At 45.5% G+C, this 24,349-nt stretch overlaps 1 protein-coding gene across 4 annotated transcripts in view; it reads right to left on the minus strand.

The window, feature by feature from the left end:
• Positions 1-302: 302 nt before the first annotated feature.
• Positions 303-24,349, minus strand: part of B4GALNT1 (beta-1,4-N-acetyl-galactosaminyltransferase 1) — a 654,742-nt gene continuing 630,695 nt past the window's right edge. For all 4 annotated transcript variants that reach the window (XM_069653609.1, XM_069653610.1, XM_069653612.1 and 1 more), the window contains 2 exons: positions 17,509-17,746; positions 303-3,984 (listed from right to left, as the gene is read on the minus strand). In XM_069653609.1, the coding sequence (XP_069509710.1) occupies positions 3,776-3,984; positions 17,509-17,746 (447 nt within the window). In that variant the 3' untranslated portion in view covers positions 303-3,775. The remainder of the gene's footprint in view (positions 3,985-17,508; positions 17,747-24,349) is intronic.

A 24,349-nucleotide genomic window follows, 5' to 3' on the forward strand; every position in this document is an offset into this window, starting at 1 on the left:
GTGGAGGCTGTCCATACATTTTGCTCTCGGCGTTTGAAGGCCGTCCATTCCTTGGTGGCCATTTTGAAGCTTGCTATACCTGTTACTGGGCATGTGGAAACTAGTCATGTTTGTTGTTTGGTAAGCATAGGATGTTTGTACCTGTTGCCAGGCGTTTTGGAAACTGGAAATACCCGCTTCTGGACAAGTGGAGGCTGCAAATGCCCCCGTGAACTCCCATTACACAAACATGTTTTTTTGACACAAAAGACTTGGACAACTGAAATAAACAGTTAATTACAGAAAACGAAAACAAAGCCGGATTTCTTTAAAAGTGGTTTAATATGGGGAGAGATGGGGGGCACAATGGAATAGTGAGTGAGAAAGAGAAAAAGAGAGAAAGAGAGAAAGAGAGAAAGAGAGAGAGAGAGAGAGAGAGAGAGAGAGAGAGAGAAACATGAACCGTTCATAAATTACAAATGTCAATATGGCACAAGATATGTACCGGGAGACAAAGGAGACAGCACATTTGCTCAGAGGGTGCACACAAGACAACCGCTTGCCAAGACTAAAATTGTGGGTTCATCACCGCATCCCCAAACATAACGCTAATGGGAACCTGATTCAAGCAAAGTTATGCCCGCGGTCACCAGCTGATCCGGGCATTGGGTAAAATCAGACATGCAAAGCTGAGGATAGCAAAGACGGACCCGCCTGCCTGGTGCCCTCCATGAGGTGGAATGGAGAGGAGCAAGGGTTCACATTACACAGGCGCACACGCGTTCCTCTCGGTGCTGGAATGCCTTCAACATGGCTGCCCTGTTCCACTTCTTGCATTATGCTCATTGCCCAGAAGCGTAGCATTCCGAAAACGGTGTCCAGAGTGTCAAACAAGCTGTGGTGCAGGTGGCACGACATATCACCATTTGGCCCACTTATAGTACTGTCACTTTTAATATCAGTCACTAGGAGATAATATTCAGTGCAACCTTTATGAACCACGAGTAGTGTTCAATTAAATAATGATTATATTGACTGTTTTGCAGCACATATCACAAGACTAAGGTGTCTAACTGTGATCAGGACCCATGACTTGTAGTTTAAATTGAGATCTCTTCAACAGGTACTCAACCTGTAGAGCTACCTTGCGCTCTATTTCATATGCCACAGAACTATACGATGTCACAAGCTCCTAGCATTTCAGGTAAGTCCTCTTAAAACAGAGGGAGCATGAAATGACCAGCAACAACCTCCTTTGAAGGAAGACACCTGGGGCGGATTAGCAGAACTGTTAAGAACATGCGTGTCCTGCAAACAGATAGGGCTGCATTGAAATATTTAGATGTTCTCTGATTATGCTGTAAACAGATGCGAACCTATAACTAGCGGATTCCCTTGAGCAGATGTTTAGGCTTTTTTCAAATGCATAACAACATTTTCTGTATGTCCCCCAACAGGCCAATGCCATGTGCTGTGTGCCCACCGTTGAAGTTGCGTAGCCGTCCCTTCGAAGTCCAATGAAAAACACACCACTGTATTGGGCACAGAGAGGGTGGAACCAGTCTCCACCAATCAAGGACAGCCATGGTCCAGATTTATGGGCCTTTTCGGACTAGTGGTCTGCCTTCTGCTGCCGAAGACTTGCAAAATAGTAGCAAATTCTCAGGTGGCTGCAAAGCCAGTTCAGAATGTGCGAACAAAACTGTCCCAGGCAAGACAACAGAAAGTGAAAGGGCGAAGGATTAGATCTGTAAATTTAAGGAATCGTAAATAGCAAATCCCACTACATACATATTAAAATATGCGAACCATGCACATCAGTTCGAAAAGTGAACATAAGTTCACACCTGGTCTTAAATGGTTGCAAAATATGTAATGACGCCCAAAATAATTTCCAGCACGCTCATGATCGAAGACTCTGTGGGCATTCTCATTATGCAACCAATGTGCTCTATTTCAAAAATACATTTTGTTTGCAATCTCTTTTCCTATTTCCTTTGCTGTTATGTTGTTTTTTCAGCTGCTGAGAAGGCCTGGCAAATTCTTAAGAATCCTACTAGACCTGCAGGGCGAGTGCCTAGGTTTACATACTCGAACTAAGAGTAATGCACTCGCCCTGTGGTGACGGTGACAAAATACTTACAAGTGCCTCTGTAAAATGGTGTAGGTCAACATAACTTAATATTTGGTGCAATGTTGCCACCCAAAGACCAGACATGCACAGTGAAACTTTTATTTGCCATTTACTGCAAACAAAGTTTGTTTGCAGTAACTGTCATATAAAAGTTTCAAACATCCCCATACTCATCACCAAGGTTGAGTAGGAAGCAAATGGTACCCGCCCTTCATAATATCTCTTTACCAATGGGAGTGGGCTAGTGGATTGTACAAGCCCCGATGACTAACAATTCTATTACGATACCTGTGCATCGCACGTTAGTCTGGCCACTGCAACATTCAGTAAGAGAGATTTTTGTGAAATGTTAACATCTACTATGTAATGATATTGAAGATAGCAACAAAGGAAATCAATAACGGATGCCATATCAGGTAAACTTTCATGGAAGTGGGGATAAGCCTTGCAATGTGTCCAAAAATTCTTTTTCAAAAAAGACCTCCGATGTAATAGCCGTAAGCTCTTCCTCGGGTAGGTAGGGTTGTACGTAGGAATTTCTGTTTGAGTTTTATTGCAAACCCTTGAAAGTGATTCACAAAGTTTGCACTGAGATTGTTACCAAGTTGCAGTGCACCGATGCTTTGTTTTCTACATGCCACTTCAGGTATTGCTATTTGCGGGAGAGAAAGATTTGCAACTTTATACAGCAAATGGCTTGTTCAACATCTGACCCTTCCCTAAGCTGCCCCTCAGGCCCTCCACCTGCAGTAGAAGAGACACAGTGCAGCAATTTTAGGCGCCCGACCATCCACAGTTAATGCCCACTAGTATGACCACGTGAACCTCCAAACTGCAGCGTTAGACTCTACAAGACTCCGTTCAGTGTAAGGTTTGGTGTGATCCCAAGTTAAGCAAAGCACAATGGCGGATTTGCCATGGACAGATTTTGCATCTGGCTCTTGTGCAAGTGAGCCGCTTAGATCCATGCCCCTCTAGGGGTTATGGGTGGCCCCTAAACCTCTATCAAGTGTCCCACCCTTCCCGATGAAGTAGGACATGTCACAGCTTCCTCTTAGATTTCGCCGGTCCATGTATATTCCTTTTCCTACAGCACTTCCACAGCTACTTTAGACTCAAGCCCACAAACATGGTCCAAAAAGCCACGCGCCGCGCGGATCCCACACTCTGAATGAGGTATGCATGTTTGCAAAATAAATATTGGGGGTTCACTTTTCTTTTCACCCTCACTGTCACATTTACCGTTTTACAGGTGCACCCTCAATGCAAATCCCATCCCTAATGTGTGCCCCCCGATTCCATGAGCTGCCTGTGAACTCCAGCACTCGATTGCTCAGGGTTCGTTGCCGAGGAACCCAAGCGGCTCCGAAGGAGCATCGAACATTTCTTTCCAGACACCCCACTGGCACCAGCTCCTTCATGCAACTGCGCCGGAAATCTCTGGGGCCGGCTCAACCATTGCACTTTTGAGGTCATCAAAAAAAGCAAAAACAATGCGCCTTTCTTACAAAAATGAAGACTGTTCATACATCGAACGTTTTTGAGGCCCATAAAATATGACATTCTCATATCATTCTCCATAAAATATCACTTGAAATAAAAAGTGCAAAAGAGTTTGTCCTTCAATGTATGCTTTAGCTGCTTCCCTCGGCAGCCAAGGGCCTAGTTTCCCGTCAAGCACTGGAAGCGGTTCTTGAAGTAAAAGAGTTCATGCCTGAAGTTGCCCACGCTGCCCGTGGGGTAGCGGAACTTGGCGTACTCCTGTCCCTTCTCATCGCTCTTCCATGGCAGCTTGATCTTGGAAGCATGGTCCACGATTACGTCATCACAAGAGCCCACGTGCAGGCGGCCTAAGCCGTCAATGAAAAACTCTGGAAGGAGAAAGAAGAAAGAAACAAAACATGAGAGGTTCGGTTAAAAAAAAAAAAGAAACATTGCAGAGAAAGGAGAGATTGCAAGGAAATGATCCAGCTGCCCACACCTGGTGAGCATTTAACAGGCAAAGCTGGGCTCTCCAAGCCACTGTACTGGCTGAGGACTCTGGCACATGCACAGGGTCTACAATTCGTTGGAACCCCCAGCCGAGCTTTTGCAACCTTCCATGTCTTGTTGGTCTCCACAGCTTGAAGAGGGAGGCTTGGAAAGGTAAGGGAGGAGGCCTTCAGTTCTGCGCTGTCAGGTTGACAGCATTTGGTTTGCTTGAAATTAAACTTGGTACTCACCAATTTGGAATTCATGATCAGAATTCATTTCGCAATCATTTACCCCTCCCAGGATCCCTAAAAGACATTTCCTCAGAAAGGGGAAGTTGGCGGTGGCACTTAATGCTTCAGGGCCCTGGGGAGAGTTAAAACGATGACTTGTGCACTTAACTTTCTGCTGACCCTACCCCAGTACTATTGCCAGTCTTGGTTTGCATCTATTTTTTTTTTTATTCGTTTTCATTGGACGCAACTGGGATTACAAACCAGAATAGGCACAATATGTTAAATGTATTTATTTATTTATTTATTTATTTATTTATTTATTTATTTATTTATTTATTTGAAATGAGAACGGTATTCCACTGCTTACTTTCCTGTTGTTACACCTTTGGAATGAATGTTAATTTATAGACAACCAAGTGGACCACCTTACTACTGGTGGACCACAACTGCTCATCCCTCATTACTGCCTATGAGCAGTTGCATAATGGTCAAAACCCAGGTGATCGACATATGCAACTGCTCGAACTTCTTCACTTAAGATAATCCCTACACCTCCCCTTGTGCACTTCTCCCTCTCCACCAATACCCTCTATGTGCTCTTCCTTTAAGGGGGGTACCCGCTGTACCCTCCTTTCCTACCGCACTATCGCACCACCCGAACTCCGTCACCCACCACCCCAATACTGCATCACCCCCTAGCATCCCTTCCCTGTTTCACCAATGTATTACTCCCCCTCCACAATACCCCTCCTGTTAGCCTCACATCTTCCCTGGCCCCACTACACCAAGCCCCTCCCCTAATTACCAGAATAGCCCACCATGCATTCCCCCACCCACCTGACAATTATACGCTCACCATGCGTTCCCTGCACCGCAACCTTCTCCCCACCATAGAATCATACCCCCACCATGAATTCCGCATCCCAGTCCCATCCTTGCCTTGAAAGTTAGGGTTCCACCTCGCCACTAAGCAGTCGATCAGTTGGACCGGTCTCCCTGCTTGAAGGGTCTACCCGCTAGATGCCCTCCAGATGCAGCACCTGCAATACGTGTTGCACCGTTTATTTGAGCGCCCTTCCTGTTTGACCAGCCACACCACTGTGTTTGGAGTCCACCTCCACGCCCACAGTGGGCCATTGTCCTCTCTGCCTTCAGAGCTTTCTCATGCAGGCAGAAGATGTGCAATGTCCGGGATACTTGTAGCAGCACTTAATAAGGGCCTGGCAATTACCTAGTTAACACATGAGTGAAAAGGCAATGGGGCATTTCCCTCTGAAACAGTAACTAGGCAAAAGAAAAAGGATCTTTGTACAGCTTATCATATATGCATGATGTCTGCTATTTTTACATAGAGCGCCAGGGGACCACTCCGGTGGTGATAAAGGATCTTTGTACAGCTTATCATATATGCATGATGTCTGCTATTTTTACATAGAGCGCCAGGGGACCACTCCGGTGGTGATAAAGGATCTTTGTACAGCTTATCATATATGCATGATGTCTGCTATTTTTACATAGAGCGCCACGGGACCACTCCGGTGGTGATAAAGGATCTTTGTACAGCTTATCATATATGCATGATGTCTGCTATTTTTACATAGAGCGCCAGGGGACCACTCCGGTGGTGATAAAGGATCTTTGTACAGCTTATCATATAGGCATGATGTCTGCTATTTTTACATAGAGCGCCAGGGGACCACTCCGGTGGTGATAAAGGATCTTTGTACAGCTTATCATATATGCATGATGTCTGCTATTTTTACATAGAGCGCCAGGGGACCACTCCGGTGGTGATAAAGGATCTTTGTACAGCTTATCATATATGCATGATGTCTGCTATTTTTACATAGAGCGCCAGGGGACCACTCCGGTGGTGATAAAGGATCTTTGTACAGCTTATCATATATGCATGATGTCTGCTATTTTTACATAGAGCGCCAGGGGACCACTCCGGTGGTGATAAAGGATCTTTGTACAGCTTATCATATAGGCATGATGTCTGCTATTTTTACATAGAGCGCCAGGGGACCACTCCGGTGGTGATAAAGGATCTTTGTACAGCTTATCATATAGGCATGATGTCTGCTATTTTTACATAGAGCGCCAGGGGACCACTCCGGTGGTGATAAAGGATCTTTGTACAGCTTATCATATAGGCATGATGTCTGCTATTTTTACATAGAGCGCCAGGGGACCACTCCGGTGGTGATAAAGGATCTTTGTACAGCTTATCATATAGGCATGATGTCTGCTATTTTTACATAGAGCGCCAGGGGACCACTCCGGTGGTGATAAAGGATCTTTGTACAGCTTATCATATATGCATGATGTCTGCTATTTTTACATAGAGCGCCAGGGGACCACTCCGGTGGTGATAAAGGATCTTTGTACAGCTTATCATATATGCATGATGTCTGCTATTTTTACATAGAGCGCCAGGGGACCACTCGGGTGGTGATAAAGGATCTTTGTACAGCTTATCATATATGCATGATGTCTGCTATTTTTACATAGAGCGCCAGGGGACCACTCCGGTGGTGATAAAGGATCTTTGTACAGCTTATCATATATGCATGATGTCTGCTATTTTTACATAGAGCGCCAGGGGACCACTCCGGTGGTGATAAAGGATCTTTGTACAGCTTATCATATATGCATGATGGGTGTCCAGTCAACTGGTCGAAAAAAAACTGGTCGACTGCAATTTGGTCGAAAACCAAATGATCGAATTTTTTTTTTATTTATATATTTATTTTTCGGGTTTTCGTTTAGTAAAAAAAGGGGTGTTTAGAGAAAAAAAGGGGGCTGGGGGGGTACCCCCCAAAAAAATGAAAAAAAAGGGCTAAAATAAAAAAAAAAAAATTCGACCATTTGGTTTTCGATCAAATTGGTTCGACCATTTGTCTGGTCGACCAATTTTTTTCGACCAAATGTCTGGCAACCTGCATGATGTCTGCTATTTTTACATAGAGCGCCAGGGGACCACTCCGGTGGTGATAAAGGATCTTTGTACAGCTTATCATATATGCATGATGTCTGCTATTTTTACATAGAGCGCCAGGGGACCACTCCGGTGGTGATAGTGCGCGGTACAAATTTCCTTTCACATTAACATACTCAAAAGTCGGCTTTTTTCATAAGACAGAGATCTCAAGTTTCCTGTGACCATTTGTGAGAAAGCCACACAATCCTTTTTTGTTTTGCGTTCTGAGACTTGTAGTTTTCTTCAATTTTAAGTGGGAAAAAAACGAAAAGTCTGTGCATCGAAAGTGTAAAGAAACATTACGGGATGTCCTTCTCACTCAAGTCCACGGGAATTTTAGAGCTCCGAATATTCATCATTTCTTCGCACTATACATAACAGCAGGCTGGGTGTTTGTGCTAAGCAATTACTGTAATGCAAGCTCATAGTGATGTAAAACAGAGCAGACCTTTCACACTTGCAATAATTTGCATTCTTCACATTTTTGTGGGTCATTTTCATTCCCATGTTAATTCCATCAGAGGGAACTGGCTCCTTTTTCACTATTGTGCAAAATGTTCTCTCCGTGAAATCTTCATCCTTTCCACTAAGTGGTGGAAAATTGAGGAGTAAAATATAGGTAAAATCACCTTAACTCCTCACTGAAAATGCCACCTGCAAAGTATGCTTTTCAGACTACATTTACAATGGATTCTTATGGATGATTCACATGCTTTTTACAAGGTATCTTTTCAGCCAGATTCCATCCATTACATTAAGGCCAGCATGAAAATCCCTGCTCGTGTTAATGCACCCACCTTAGCATGGCAGATGGGGAAATGGTGTGCCCCGCCTGCCCTCTAACTGCCCCTTGAACATTTAACAAAATGAGGAGAACTGGGTAAAAATGACAGTAGCACATTTACCGCCAGTCGTTTTGGATGTGCCCCAAAACAAACAAAACTCCCTTAGTCATCTATTCAGGATGCATAAAATAAAGCTACAAGCATTCTCATTTCGCTTAACATAGGTCTATAACGAATCACATATTTTTAGGATGCTTTACTATGTGATTTGGCTAACTTGCAGGTGTTCTTTAAATTGAAGTTATTGAAAGCCAAACTTAGATACTTGTACCAACTAGAGCTCTGAAAATATTGTGTCAAGTCGTTACATTGCAGAGCAGGTTCAAATCATGGGTCCACTACTTATTCAAAATGAGTGATCCTGGGCAAATGATTGAATGCCACTGTGTCTCATCTGCAAACTGATTCATACAAAGTCTCCCCTACAATGGAGCAGAGCTAATGTTTTAGGAGAAAAAAACGCGTGTCCCTTGGTCCTCCTCTGCCAGTGATCGCACAGGCAGTCCCTTAGAATTGTATTATTGAAACCTTGGCTCGGTCTGTGTCCCATATCGCTTGATTTGGCGGGGGGGGGGAGGGGATCTATGGTCTGACCAGTCAGTCAGGGCACCAAGGATTCTACTACAGTGGACTGGCTGCAGCAGAGCCAACATTAACTTCCTCCCCTGCTACTGCCAGTCACCAGAGTAGCTTGGGCAAGAAAGAGCTCTACCCGTTCGTAGAATGATAAATTGTTTGCTAGGTAATTATGTTATCATTGTGTCTGGTAGAGCACACCTTTAGCCGTTTCATGTCCTTTTGACACTTCAGTATCTGAAAGCGAAGAGTGGGGTAGGCCACTGGCGTCACAGTAGAAGAAACTCGGCAGCTTTATTGCAGAATAACGTCAGCAGGTCCGAAAAGCTAGAGCTCTGTGTGGTGCGTATCTTTTAGGTATTTTGAAAGTTATCTGGAGCAGTGGTTAATATGTGTGCTTCAAGTTGGTAACGTGATTGTCTGTGTTGCCGGGAACAGGGGTGTGTAAGGAGACTGTGGAGGGTTGTGTTGGTGTATCTGTGTTGGGTTGGTGTGGTGCTTAGGGGAATTTAGTGCAGATACATTTGTCTAGGTATGATATGATATTATATGATTTTGCAAAGGTAGCGGGCGCCCCTCTCTCGACAGAACAAGGCCTGATAACCTGTTCAGTGGTTATTAACCACTTGAGAGTTCGCAGCCACTGCTTTTACTCACTGTGCCTTTCACAGATGGGGAAATATCCATTTGCATATCAGTCTTTGTCCTGCCCAGGGGCAGTCCAGCACCGAAATACAATGGCAATTCCAACCTGAACGAGAGTACCACCAGCAACCCCATACACGTGTTTCACCCTTGTTGGGGATCATCAGTGAGGTGAAGCTGATGCCTCTCTAAGCACAGTGAGAGGGAGACCATGTCTGGTTGCCCCCAGGAGACCTAGGTTTACCAATCCCAGGTTCCTTGAAATTTAGTTTGCAAAGGTAGCGGGCGCCCCGCTCTCGACAGAACAAGGCCTGATAACCTGTTCAGTGGTTATTAACCACTTGAGAGTTTGCAGCCACTGCTTTTACTCACTGTGCCTTTCACAGATGGGGAAATATCCATTTGCATATCAGTCTTTGTCCTGCCCAGGGGCAGTCCAGCACCGAAATGCAATAGCAATTCCAACCTGAACGAGAGTACCACCAGCAACCCCATACACGTGTTTCACCCTTGTTGGGGATCATCAGTGAGGTGAAGCTGATGCCTCTCTAAGCACAGTGAGAGGGAGACCACGTCTGATTGCCCCCAGGAGACCTAGGGTTACCAATCCCAGGTTCCTTGAAATTTAGTTTGCAAAGGTAGCGGGCGCCCCTCTCTCGACAGAACAAGGCCTGATAACCTGTTCAGTGGTTATTAACCACTTGAGAGTTCGCAGCCACTGCTTTTACTCACTGTGCCTTTCACAGATGGGTAATATCCATTTGCATATCAGTCTTTGTCCTGCCCAGGGGCAGTCCAGCACCGAAATACAATGGCAATTCCAACCTGAACGAGAGTACCACCAGCAACCCCATACACGTGTTTCACCCTTGTTGGGGATCATCAGTGAGGTGAAGCTGATGCCTCTCTAAGCACAGTGAGAGGGAGACCATGTCTGGTTGCCCCCAGGAGACCTAGGTTTACCAATCCCAGGTTCCTTGAAATTTAGTTTGCAAAGGTAGCGGGCGCCCCGCTCTCGACAGAACAAGGCCTGATAACCTGTTCAGTGGTTATTAACCACTTGAGAGTTCGCAGCCACTGCTTTTACTCACTGTGCCTTTCACAGATGGGGAAATATCCATTTGCATATCAGTCTTTGTCCTGCCCAGGGGCAGTCCAGCACCGAAATGCAATAGCAATTCCAACCTGAACGAGAGTACCACCAGCAACCCCATACACGTGTTTCACCCTTGTTGGGGATCATCAGTGAGGTGAAGCTGATGCCTCTCTAAGCACAGTGAGAGGGAGACCACGTCTGGTTGCCCCCAGGAGACCTAGGGTTACCAATCCCAGGTTCCTTGAAATTTAGTTTGCAAAGGTAGCGGGCGCCCCTCTCTCGACAGAACAAGGCCTGATAACCTGTTCAGTGGTTATTAACCACTTGAGAGTTCGCAGCCACTGCTTTTACTCACTGTGCCTTTCACAGATGGGAAATATCCATTTGCATATCAGTCTTTGTCCTGCCCAGGGGCAGTCCAGCACCGAAATGCAATGGCAATTCCAACCTGAACGAGAGTACCACCAGCAACCCCATACACGTGTTTCACCCTTGTTGGGGATCATCAGTGAGGTGAAGCTGATGCCTCTCTAAGCACAGTGAGAGGGAGACCACGTCTGGTTGCCCCCAGGAGACCTAGGGTTACCAATCCCAGGTTCCTTGAAATTTAGTTTGCAAAGGTAGCGGGCGCCCCTCTCTCGACAGAACAAGGCCTGATAACCTGTTCAGTGGTTATTAACCACTTGAGAGTTCGCAGCCACTGCTTTTACTCACTGTGCCTTTCACAGATGGGAAATATCCATTTGCATATCAGTCTTTGTCCTGCCCAGGGGCAGTCCAGCACCGAAATGCAATGGCAATTCCAACCTGAACGAGAGTACCACCAGCAACCCCATACACGTGTTTCACCCTTGTTGGGGATCATCAGTGAGGTGAAGCTGATGCCTCTCTAAGCACAGTGAGAGGGAGACCACGTCTGATTGCCCCCAGGAGACCTAGGGTTACCAATCCCAGGTTCCTTGAAATTTAGTTTGCAAAGGTAGCGGGCGCCCCTCTCTCGACAGAACAAGGCCTGATAACCTGTTCAGTGGTTATTAACCACTTGAGAGTTCGCAGCCACTGCTTTTACTCACTGTGCCTTTCACAGATGGGAAATATCCATTTGCATATCAGTCTTTGTCCTGCCCAGGGGCAGTCCAGCACCGAAATGCAATGGCAATTCCAACCTGAACGAGAGTACCACCAGCAACCCCATACACGTGTTTCACCCTTGTTGGGGATCATCAGTGAGGTGAAGCTGATGCCTCTCTAAGCACAGTGAGAGGGAGACCACGTCTGATTGCCCCCAGGAGACCTAGGGTTACCAATCCCAGGTTCCTTGAAATTTAGTTTGCAAAGGTAGCGGGCGCCCCTCTCTCGACAGAACAAGGCCTGATAACCTGTTCAGTGGTTATTAACCACTTGAGAGTTCGCAGCCACTGCTTTTACTCACTGTGCCTTTCACAGATGGGAAATACCCATTTGCATATCAGTCTTTGTCCTGCCCAGGGGCAGTCCAGCACCGAAATGCAATGGCAATTCCAACCTGAACGAGAGTACCACCAGCAACCCCATACACGTGTTTCACCCTTGTTGGGGATCATCAGTGAGGTGAAGCTGATGCCTCTCTAAGCACAGTGAGAGGGAGACCACGTCTGGTTGCCCCCAGGAGACCTAGGGTTACCAATCCCAGGTTCCTTGAAATTTAGTTTGCAAAGGTAGCGGGCGCCCCTCTCTCGACAGAACAAGGCCTGATAACCTGCTCAGTGGTTATTAACCACTTGAGAGTTCGCAGCCACTGCTTTTACTCACTGTGCCTTTCACAGATGGCAACGTGGTCTCCCTCTCACTGTGCTTAGAGAGGCATCAGCTTCACCTCACTGATGATCCCCAACAAGGGTGAAACACGTGTATGGGGTTGCTGGTGGTACTCTCGTTCAGATTGGAGTTGCCATTGTATTTCGGTGCTGGACTGCCCCTGGGCAGGACAAAGACTGATATGCAAATGGATTTTTCCCATCTGTGAAAGGCACAGTGAGTAAAAGCAGTGGCTGCGAACTCTCAAGTGGTTAATAACCACTGAACAGGTTATCATGTCTGTTCTTGCGAGAGAGGGGCGCCCGCTACCTTTGTAAAACTATTTTTTAAGGAACCTGGGGTTGGTAACCCTAGGTCTCCTGGGGGCAACCAGACGTGGTCTCCCTCTCACTGTGCTTAGAGAGGCATCAGCTTCACCTCACTGATGATCCCCAACAAGGGTGAAACACGTGTATGGGGTTGCTGGTGGTACTCTCGTTCAGATTGGAGTTGCCATTGTATTTCGGTGCTGGACTGCCCCTGGGCAGGACAAAGACTAATATGCAAATGGATATTTCCCATCTGTGAAAGGCACAGTGAGTAAAAGCAGTGGCTGCGAACTCTCAAGTGGTTAATAACCACTGAACAGGTTATCATGTCTGTTCTTGCGAGAGAGGGGCGCCCGCTACCTTTGTAAAACTATTTTTTAAGGAACCTGGGATTGGTAACCCTAGGTCTCCTGGGGGCAACCAGACGTGGTCTCCCTCTCACTGTGCTTAGAGAGGCATCAGCTTCACCTCACTGATGATCCCCAACAAGGGTGAAACACGTGTATGGGGTTGCTGGTGGTACTCTCATTCAGATCGGAGTTGCCATTGTATTTCGGTGCTGGACTGCCCCTGGGCAGGACAAAGACTGATATGCAAATGGATATTTCCCATCTGTGAAAGGCACAGTGAGTAAAAGCAGTGGCTGCAAACTCTCAAGTGGTTAATAACCACTGAACAGGTTATCATGTCTGTTCTTGCGAGAGAGGGGCGCCCGCTACCTTTGTAAAACTATTTTTTAAGGAACCTGGGATTGGTAACCCTAGGTCTCCTGGGGGCAACCAGACGTGGTCTCCCTCTCACTGTGCTTAGAGAGGCATCAGCTTCACCTCACTGATGATCCCCAACAAGGGTGAAACACGTGTATGGGGTTGCTGGTGGTACTCTCGTTCAGATTGGAGTTGCCATTGTATTTCGGTGCTGGACTGCCCCTGGGCAGGACAAAGACTGATATGCAAATGGATATTTCCCCATCTGTGAAAGGCACAGTGAGTAAAAGCAGTGGCTGCGAACTCTCAAGTGGTTAATAACCACTGAACAGGTTATCATGTCTGTTCTTGCGAGAGAAGGGCGCCCGCTACCTTTGTAAAAATAATGATATTATATGATATTTTATTTGTATCGCACTCGTACACAAGTGTTTCAGAGTACGACAAGGCAAGGGAGGGGAACAGGGGAGAACAAATACAACAATCTTACCAGGCCCAGTGACATTGACAACGTGCAAGTGCATGGGATAAGATAAGGGGAAAAGTGCATGGAAGGGGTGAAGTGCAAAGTGCGGAGTAGAGGAAAACAGATAAATAATAAAGGCAACAAAACAGTGGTGGTGCAGCCAGCATGTGGCAAGTGGTAGGTTGAGGCAGCAGCCAGTGTCAGTGGTGTCGCTAGGGGGGCCTGTGGGGGCCGGGGCCCCTCCTGTGAAACCTTGTGCCCCCTCTTGTGCCCCCCCACCTAAGACGAGGAGTGACCATGTTCTCGCCCTACATTTGTCTGTGCCCCCCCTACTTTTGTCTTTGGCCCCCTCTGTGCCCCTCCTAAATTTGATTCCTGGTGACGCCACTGGCCAGTGTATGTCTGATAAGTGCAGGAAAAAGGGGTGCGGGGCTGTATGGTTACAGATACAGACCCAAGTGCAGGGATTGGTGTGTGTGTATGTTCCATTGTGCTATTATTACGAGGGAACGTCCAAGCACTGCATTGGTCCATCACGCATGCATGCTTCACTACTTCCCTAAACACTTCTCTTCATGGGCAAATGCTGATGTCCATGAGGAATCCCGTTTTCCTTTTCTTCAATCAGGTCCATTTTTCCCACATCGCACAATGCATATTCAAATGCACAGAATGACGCCACCTCTTCCCCCGTCCCCATCCTGCACATTCCTTTGTGCCTCAGTTTATCTCTTCACCTCTTTTTTCTGTCTCTACTTTTTGGTTCACCTTGCTACTCTTACTTATGCCAGACCACAGCCTGGGTATCTCTGGCGGGTCATTCTGCCCCTATTTACCAGACTATTTAGTGGACCTGGTCTCAGTGCCATAAGACCACTGCAGTGGCGATTGAAGTGGCACAAAAAACTCTTGATATAGCATGTGTTGTTTCGGTGTTGCTGTTATGTTGCAGTAATGTGTAAAGATGTGTTGTCGGTTACGGAGGGAGTAAAAATTATTAGAAGTGATCATTATTGCCATACTTTGTAGAGCAGTCCACCAAATAACTACGGAAAAACATTTGTGACTTCGGAAAAATCAAAGGCAGTTGCATTTAGTTGTTTATGAAAATTCTTTCTGCAGCTGTTATGTCATGGTATGCTGCATTGTGCAATGTTATGTTAAGTCATGCTATGCCAGGGCACAAACGCTGGGCCCATAGTTTGTAGTTAGTCAATTTCCCGGGACCATCCTACTGATGGCCCACTGGCACCTCAAAGACACCCCTACCATAGCGACAGGTTTACATGGAATTATGGTACTATTAATTGTAAATTGTATGGCTTTTTTTTTACCAAGTTTTCTATCAAAAATGGTGCTGTGATATAACATTAATGTATTTGTAGAGCACACATTCACTCCAGAGGGGCATCTTGGTGCTATTGACAGATAACAGATGTATATTGTTACCCATCTTAATGGCACTCAGTTTATCGACCTCGGAAGGATGAAGGGCTGAGTGGACCGGCCGGGATTCAAACCGGTGACCATGATGTCAAACAGGCTCCTGTAATGGATGCATTAGCCCACTGCGCCACAGACAGTGTAAAATGGTGTAAAGTGCACTATTCTGACATATTATTAAAACAGATTCCTCAGGTGGAGCAACACACCTCAGACCCTCCGACACTGGTGCAGGCTCCCTCCCTCCACTTGGTCGCATATAAAAATTCAGGGGAAACCTAAACGCACCGTCAACGAAAAGATCTACAGCAGCCACTGGCCAGGAATGCTTCTTAATATAGGTGCTCTCTTAATAACCTCTTCCACTGGGCCACCAAAGCTGCCTCAACTCACAACACCACTGTGGAATAGCCGCACCCCTCGCCAGGTTACGACTGGGTGAAGGATGAATGAACTCAGAGGGGAACGTCTGTGGGCTGGCTTTGTCATACTAAACATGGGCAGTGGCAGAAGAACACTCAATGTGCATATGAAAACATGCTGCACCCCTGGAAAACATGCCCCTGAATAAAATTAAGAGTAGTGGTATACCCTTGGAAGGCATCATATTTTCATGTCCTCTTCAATTTTCTTTCATTCTCCTTTATTTTGTTTTTCTACTACAGTTTAGTTCACCAAATGATTTGGTGAGTAAAAATTGCCAATTGTTTCAAATAAAACCTTAACACTGTAGTTAACAATCGATGTGTTTTCTTTTTAATTATGATGTTTCTACAAAAGGATGGGACCTATCACACACACACGCTTTGATCATGTGTGGCTAACCACAGGGGGATCTCTGAGACCATGGGTTGTTAACTATCATAATACTGAGAAATCCCCCTGAGTCTCTTGTGTTTATGTAACAATCTTGTAATAATGCAAGTCCTAGCATCTAAAGGTGACATACATGAATGATATGGGGCCATTTGATAGCTATGCATCTCTTTTAATGTATATATATCTTCATAAGGAACCACACAAATGTGAAAAGAATATCAAAAGGAATGCAGGCATAATGGTAATAGATTGAGCTTTAGAAATGTTAAGTGGGATCTCCATGTTAAAGAAGCGTTGGCAGTTCTTCAGCTGTAGCAATCACTCCACCACTCACTCACTATCCATCTCTTCATCACTCTTCCGTCTCTGTGACTAACACTCAGCAATATGAAAAAGTTTTACAGTGGCATACATTGGTCAGGCAAGCGTTTTGATGGTCTTTGGGCACAACCAACATCATCAATGGCATACAGTGTTGAGGCAAAACCCATGATGATCTTGGGCAGAAGCTGCACGGAAATGTTTTATAGTGGCAGTGCTGGCATATATTATTTTATTTTAGCACACCTAACTGTTAAGAGGGCCTGCGTTTTCATATATTCTCAGGATGGTCTTTTTTGCACAGGCAACATCAATATATTTTACAGTGGCAATGCCTGCATGAATGATTTGCAAAAGACATAGCATTTTCTTTGGGGTCAGTGCTGGCGTATATTACTAAGGAAACACCCACACCTGACAGCTTTCTAGAGCATTGAGACTGCTAAAGGATACAGGTTCTTCCAAGAAACAGAAGTAAACACCCTGTAAACAAAGAGATTTAGTAACTGCAGTATGTCCATTCTCTTACATTATTGACTAAATTGTGTTGGGAATATTATAAACATGTAGGTGTTTTAAATCAATATCTTTAGCCCTGCTCTTAATGGTTGGACACCACACCTCCATTTCATAACTCCACCCCCTTGCTGCTGCACCTTTCCAAATTGTTGAGAGCCGCCAGTGGGTTCACCATTCCCACCTAGCGACCACTTACTGGCGAGCTGAAAGGATCGAGCAATAGACCCGGTACCCACCCCTTTCACAGTATCAAAAATCAAACTAAAAACAATGAGTATGAAATCTCCTTAAACTATCAAAATGGCGCGTCCGATCAATGGAACTAATCGGTTTGGCTAAACCAGGGCGAGCGAATGGAATATAGGACACAGTTGTGAACTGCCAGCCATCAGCAAGGGGGCACTATTAGGCACCACATGAGGACTAAGAACAAAGTACCTATAGACAAAAGGGAGGGAACAAGAGAAGAGGGGGCTTGCTAGTGTTATTATTTAGCTCCCCCATTGTTATATTTATTCCATTTCTTCTTTGGGCTACATATGCACATTACACCTTATATTTTATAGTGTTGCGCCCTAAATGCCCCATGTGGCGCGCTCCAACAAAAACAAGAACCAAATAAGTACATGCAAGTGAGCAGGGTGGAATGCTCGAGGTGCCTACCTAGGTGTCCCACGCGGCTGAGCCGTGGGTCAAACCCCACCTGCAGAACCTTCTCCGTCCGAGCCAGGAAGAAGTTGACCACACCATCCGTGACCACGCAGTGCGGGAAGCCCTCGATCCTATGATGGAAGCCCCTCCGAATGCGCAGGCAGTCCCCGTGCTCGTCGCCAGCCTGCACACTGATCTGCTGCCGGTATGTCGTGGAGTAGCCCGTGATCTCTCGGACGGCGCCGCCAACCTACGGCACAGGTGGGGAAGATGGGAGGACAAAGAAAAGAGTCATCATGCAAGGTCTGCATGCAGATGTCAAGCTATCCCTTCCATGTGGCAACATCTGACCTTTATATATATACACTGAAACAAAGCAGCACTTTAAATATTAGATACTGCTTTGAGTGAGAAAATATCAAATAACACTTTAACGAGAACGTAATTGTGGCATTTCATTAGTGGGTCATGTTTATCGTTCTGTGTAGCACACATATTGTCTATTAAATAAAGTAGAGACAAGAGGGGATATTTATATGGACCTATCTAAGCAATCCCTCCAAAAAATCCTTTAACTCGCTTACACACAAGCATATTGTCACCACATTGTTTTTAAAGACTTTTTCAGATATTGTTTAATCTTCATGTTGGAATTTTCCTGTTTTTTGGTTTTCTATATGCCAGATGTCAGTGGGATCGTCTACTAGAAACTCGGCAGCCATGTTGTAAGAGTCCAAGTATCCCAATTATTTTAAGACTCTGGAGTTTCAGGTTAGACCTAGGATCGTTAGGGGTGTCCAATAGAGGAACAGAAAATGTGCATTGCAATTTAGGAAGACAGAAGGGATGTACCCATAATCTGCGAGGGTAGTCTGCTTTCTATGACCAGTGTATGGCCGTCAAGGGCAGGAAGAGGATCAGCAACCGAGGAAAAAAAGGTAAGGGTGGTTCAGGGACATAAGTGATGCTGGTGGCATGGGGCGGCACCCCCACCCCTCCATTGATAACTCAGAAGTGTGGGGAGCAGAGGTGGGGGTCGAGGGCGTGAGGCAAGCGTTGAAGCATGAATAGTGAAGAGGGGTTTTGGTATGGCAGGAGGAGTGGGATTTGAGGGGTGACCCCCACTTTACAGAGCAGAGGACGGGCGCGAGGGCGTGAAAGAATGGGTAGATTTGATAGGTTAGGAATCGATGCGGGGGAGTGCAGGCAAAATAGGAGCCACTGGGAGTAAAGACAGCAGCTCCCCGGCACTCCTCCTGTTGCAGGCCCGTGGCCTGCCATCATAGAAAGACACTGACTATAGAGGTGCAACAGTGAAGCACTGTGGTGCCTCACATCTGGTTACAGGGTCACATTTCCCCATTGTGTGAGAAACATCAATAAACCTTTAAACCATACCATGTACCTGATGTTACTGTGCCACTACATATTTGGCAATGAGGACTACAGAAGGACGCATCCACGCCAACATGCAAGGAGCTGTGCCCCCTCCAGCACTCCTCCAGTCCCCAGGTAATCCCCGGATACCTTGGCTGCAGTCAGAACCATTGGTAAATACATACCTGGAGGCCGTGGGTGGCTTGGACTATGCTTCGGGTGGAAAAAGGCAATGCTACTCGGTGCCATGGGCGTAAAGGGCCTTAAACCTGAGCCAGTGGAGGGTGATGATGATGATGTGTTCAAGGAGGTTGATTGCTGCATTGTAAAGAGGTTTCCGAACAAGGAGAACATTGTATTGCATCGGTTGAAATTCTAAACCAGGAAGCAGGATACTGGGGAACCCTGCATGAAAGAGTTGGCGGCCCAATGTGGGGAGAAAATGCAGAGAGCATGATCTGCGATACGCTGGTTGTGCGTACCAACTGCAGGAAAGCTGAGGATTAATTCACTTTGGAGAAAGAGTTAAAATTGGACAAAGCTATTCAGATTGCCCGTATGGAGGAGGAAACCTTGTGTAGGAGGAAGAAAATGGTGGGAACTGCGCCAACCACTGATGTGTCTGCGGTGCAATGGAAGGGACAGTGGGACAGTCCAGGAGGGACATTCCTGAAGAGAAGGGTGAGAAAAGGAGGGAGCCCCTAAAGTGTCATAGTTGTACTAGCACAAAGCACCTCGCCAATGACAGGGACTGCCCTGCAAGGAACATAGGATGCTCAAACTGCAGTTGGTTTGGACACATTGCAATTGCCTGCAAGTGGAGAGGATGGAAAGTCAGGTGCATCGAAGACGAGGGAGGTCCAAATGAGGATGATGAAGGTGCTGAGGATAGGTCGACCATTATCATGGTGAACACTTCAAAGGCAAGTCTCTAAGAAGTCAAACTATCAGCTGCACCTCCTCAGAGGCATTCTTCCTTTTCTCATTTTCCCCCAGAAGCTCACTGTCTCCAGAGCTCTGGTCCTCTCTAGGCTGGACTATTGCAACAGCCTCTTTCTAAATCTTCCTGCCTCTACTCTTCGACCTTTGCATCTTATCCAGAACAGGACTGTGATACTTGTCCTTGTACTTGGCCTCAGGCCTCGGGATCGTATACTTTCAGCTCTGAAATCTCTTCACTGGCTCCCCGTGGCTTCAAGGATCAACTCCAAGACCCTCTGCATCAACCACAAGGCTTTCCGGGGCCTGGGACCACTCTACCTCCAACTTTTTCTTCCAAAACATCTTCCTTCTCAAGCTCTCTGCTCATTCACCTCCAGCTCTCTGAGGATCAGATGGTTCTCCAAGCAGGGAGTTGCGGGTAGATCTAGCTCCTCCACTGGGGCCTCCCTCTGGAACAGCATCCCTGCCCCCCTCAAACTTGAGCAGAACCACTTCCGGTTCAGGAAGCAACTCAAGACCTTCCTTTTCGCTTCCGCTTTCTCTCTTCCTCTCCCCTGCTGATGCACCTGACTGCACCGCGCACTGGTCACCCTCTGAACTCGGGGGGCAGGCACCTGCATGTCCAGTTGCCCTTGCACTGCTTCTGAGCTTCCCAGCACTTAAGGGTCTGTATCTGTAACCCTAAAGTCCCTTCTCTCTGCACTTATGAGCCACCCGCTGGCTGCAATTGTGAGTTAACTGCACTACCCCCTTCTGCGCCCTATGGCACTTTTCCCCTTCACTTTTCCACGCACTTGTGTGATCTGAATGGACAAGGCCGAGTAAGATTTTGTCCTCCCTTTTGTTTCCCACTCCTTGTCTTGTCGCACCTAAAAACACTTATGTACAGGCGCACTATAAATTCCACATCATATCATATCATATCAAGAGAGGAGAAACCGAATTGCATAATAAAAGTGGATGGAATTTAGACCCTAGTAATGGCCGACTCGGGCTCCGTCCTAACAATCCTGCCCATTCAAACATGCAAGAACATGGTCGGACGTCGGGATGTAGAAGTTAGAAGTACCGAACACAATCCAGCGGTTTGCAGAGGAGCATCAGACGATCCAATGGGCTACATTAAGGCAAATGTAGAGTTCAAAGACAGACAGACCACGACCAGAGTCTACTTCTCAGAAGAAAGCCCAGCAGTATTAGAGTGGGACAACCAACGCAAGTTAGAAATAAGATTGATCCCAGCATCGAGGATCAAGTGCTTTTGGTGACTACAGGAGGAGCGTCAGTGTCGAGGGAAGACTTTCCTGCTCTATTTTCGGAGGAACCAGGGAAAATAAAAAATGATGTTCATAAAATTCAGCTCAAGCCCAATGCGATATCAGTTCAACACAAGGTGAGGCCAGTGCCTGCTACCGCAAGAAGTGCCTTAAAGGCCCAACAAGATAAAATGGTCAAGGAAGGTACCATTGAGACGGTGGAGTCCAGTAGTACTTATCAAAAAGCAGCAAACGATATAAGAGTGTCTATTGACCTGCATAGTTTGAACTTGCAGTGATAACAGACAACTACCCGCTACCCAGCATTAAAAAACTCATCCTTATGATTAAAGAGGCAAAGTACTTTTTCAACGCTAGATATGCATTATACATACCACCAGATAAGCCTGCAATAGGAGTCAAGATTGCTTACAGTGTTCACACCCTTTGGCACGTATTAATACACTCGTATGCCATTCGGGTTGTCATCGGCCACCTCAGCATTTCAAAGGATGATGGACTCCCTGTTGTGCAAGGTGGGAAATGTGTCGTACTTTCGGAACAATATTCTCATCTATGCAGAAGATGTTGCAATGCATAACAGAGGATTGAAAACAGTACTTCAGAAGCTACAAGAAGCAGGAGTGTGCCTGATGTATGAAAAGTGTGTAATAAAAGCCAAAGAAGTGGAATATCTGGGATACAAGATCTCAAGGGATGGTGTAAGTGCCAAGAAGGAAATGTGCTGTAGCACCTTGAAGGTCTTAGTGCTAGATGGAATTACCAATAAAATGTCTTGGACCAAATAACTGTACAGACTCAAAGAAGATGGTAAAATAGTGTTTTTATCTCAATGAAGGAAAGCAGGGTTAATCATCATTCATCAAACTGATTTGTGCAGGATCACACTGTCTTCTCGTTTACACAATGCTAGATGTGTCATCTATGATGTCAGCCTACGTGGCATATCACAAAAACCTATTGAGGGTTGGGATTGGATTAGGGGAACATGCTTACATTTAGGATCGCCAGCATTGGCGAACATGTTGAACAGTACTGGAGAAAGTACCTAGAACTCAAGAGTTCATCCTCTGACAAGGGGATTTACCAAATACACGATCCGATTCTGACAAGGGGATTTACCAAATACACGATCCGAAACTCTGACCAAGAATTCCGCTGGATATACCAAGAAAAACCTGCAAACACAAGAACCACTTAACTACTAGCAGAACATTATATTCCCTTCTGATGAGCCACGATAATATTAGTGGTGAAACATGTGTAGAGGATCATCATATGAGGATTAGAGGATTATCATATGAGAATTACAATGTGAGAGAATCAAGAAAAGTAGAATTATCATAAGGATCATCATATGAGGACTGTAATATGAGAGAATTAACCAAGTGAGGATTATCACATGAGGATTACAATATGTTAAAATAAATAAAATATATCACTGAACATTACTTGTCACTCTCTGAAGCATTATTTTTCCAATCCACTTACCACACACCCATGTGGGCAATTTTGAAAGCTGGCACAGAGATTTGACTCCATTCTACACTGCAAACATGTCTACATATAGAATGCATGAGAGTTAGTCTCTCACTGGCGGTCGCTTGTCTGTAGGACATGCCCTGAGCTACTTCTACATACGTCTCACACTGATTAGAGCAAAGAATATAGCAGCGGAATTATACTTGCAACATTGTATGTAACAGCGCATGGCAGGCTTTTCTGATTGGTTGGCAGCCCAAATCCAACCATTGACATTTGGCTCACTAGTAGCACATACATAGAAACAAAACCCAGGTGCTTTGAGATAAGTTAGCTCTTCCCTTGTTTTCCCAATAAGTCTACCCTCTCTCATCAGTAGGCCTCATGCCAGTGTCCTCTGTTTGAATATTGACCATGCCAGTCTGCACTGTGCTGGAACATTCAAGGGAGTATAGGCACACCATTATCTTAGTTCGAAGCCTAATGAATAGCACTTGTTTGCGAGCTCTTCTTCATGTGTTAAGAGACCACAAATGTGTCTATTTCTGTGTTTTCGATCCTTTTGATTCGACCCTATTGTATTTCGATCCTTTTCATTCGATCCTTTGACCTACAACCCTATTTTGGTGTCCGGTCAAAGGACCGAAAACAAAAGGATCGAATCCAATAGGGTCGAGTCAATAGGACCGAAAACATAAGGGTCGAATTTTATTTTTAAATGTATATTTTTTTGGGGGGTTCCGTAAAGGAAAAAAAAGTGGTTTTTACACCAAAAAAAAAACAAAATTCGCCCCTTTTGTTTTCGGTCCTTTTGATTCGACCCTATTGTATTTCGATCCTTTTCATTCGATCCTTTGACCTACAACCGTCTATTTCAACAGTGTATTTAACACTATTTGATTCAATTATATTAGGTGCAGTTGCTCCTCTTGGCCTATAGATACTTGCTCACTCTAGCCCATAAAAACTTTATAAGCTTTTAATTGTCCAATAATTGGCATCTGTAAATGTTCTTGTTCCTCCTAATCTTGAGAAATATATCCTTTGCGCATGGTCTACTCGTTAGACTCCCTTCGTACTTTGCCCTCAGCTCTCGAAATAACATCCTTGGTCTCAGGCCAATGTACTCCTTTATTTTGCAAGTTAAAAACAGCTTCGCTATCATCTTTTCACTTCATGATTATGGACTTGTATTTTGAGGTAGCTGGGTCGATTGACATACGCCATCATCCATCTTGTTCTAATGGTCATCTTAAACGTTGAATAGATACGTCTTATAAGCAAGCTTCTATGTGTTCTTTCTACCTTGCGTTATGGCATATTTATTGTTATTGACCAGTGAGTCCCTTCATTCTTCTTGGCGTTCATGATTCATGATTACTGTATCAATGAGCTCATGTTTCTCTTAGTGCTCAAATTACATCATCCTTAAGTATTTTCATATTGTTTCAGCAGAGGTTCTTATATCTTCTTTATGGAATTCTTTTGCTGTGATCATACTTTGTTTTAATGTACATCCATTCCGTTCATGGCTGCATTTCGACCGCTCGGCAAAGGGCATCATTCTTGGTACCATTCCTCCAATATGTGAGCTTGCGGGTACACTCTAACTGATTGCCTGAGTGCATATCGTTGCTTATGGCTGGGAGCCATGCTCACACAGAAGAGAGGTGACTTAAACAAATAGTTGCGTTTGCGTCCAAAGCACTTTCAGAGGCAGAAATGAATTACTCCAGGTTAGAAAAAGAGATGCTCACCTCCGCTTGGGCCATGGA

Source organism: Ambystoma mexicanum, chromosome 3q, assembly GCF_040938575.1.
Source record: "Ambystoma mexicanum isolate Mex_15411 chromosome 3q, UKY_AmexF1_1, whole genome shotgun sequence".
In the NCBI taxonomy this organism is placed as follows: domain Eukaryota; kingdom Metazoa; phylum Chordata; class Amphibia; order Caudata; family Ambystomatidae; genus Ambystoma; species Ambystoma mexicanum.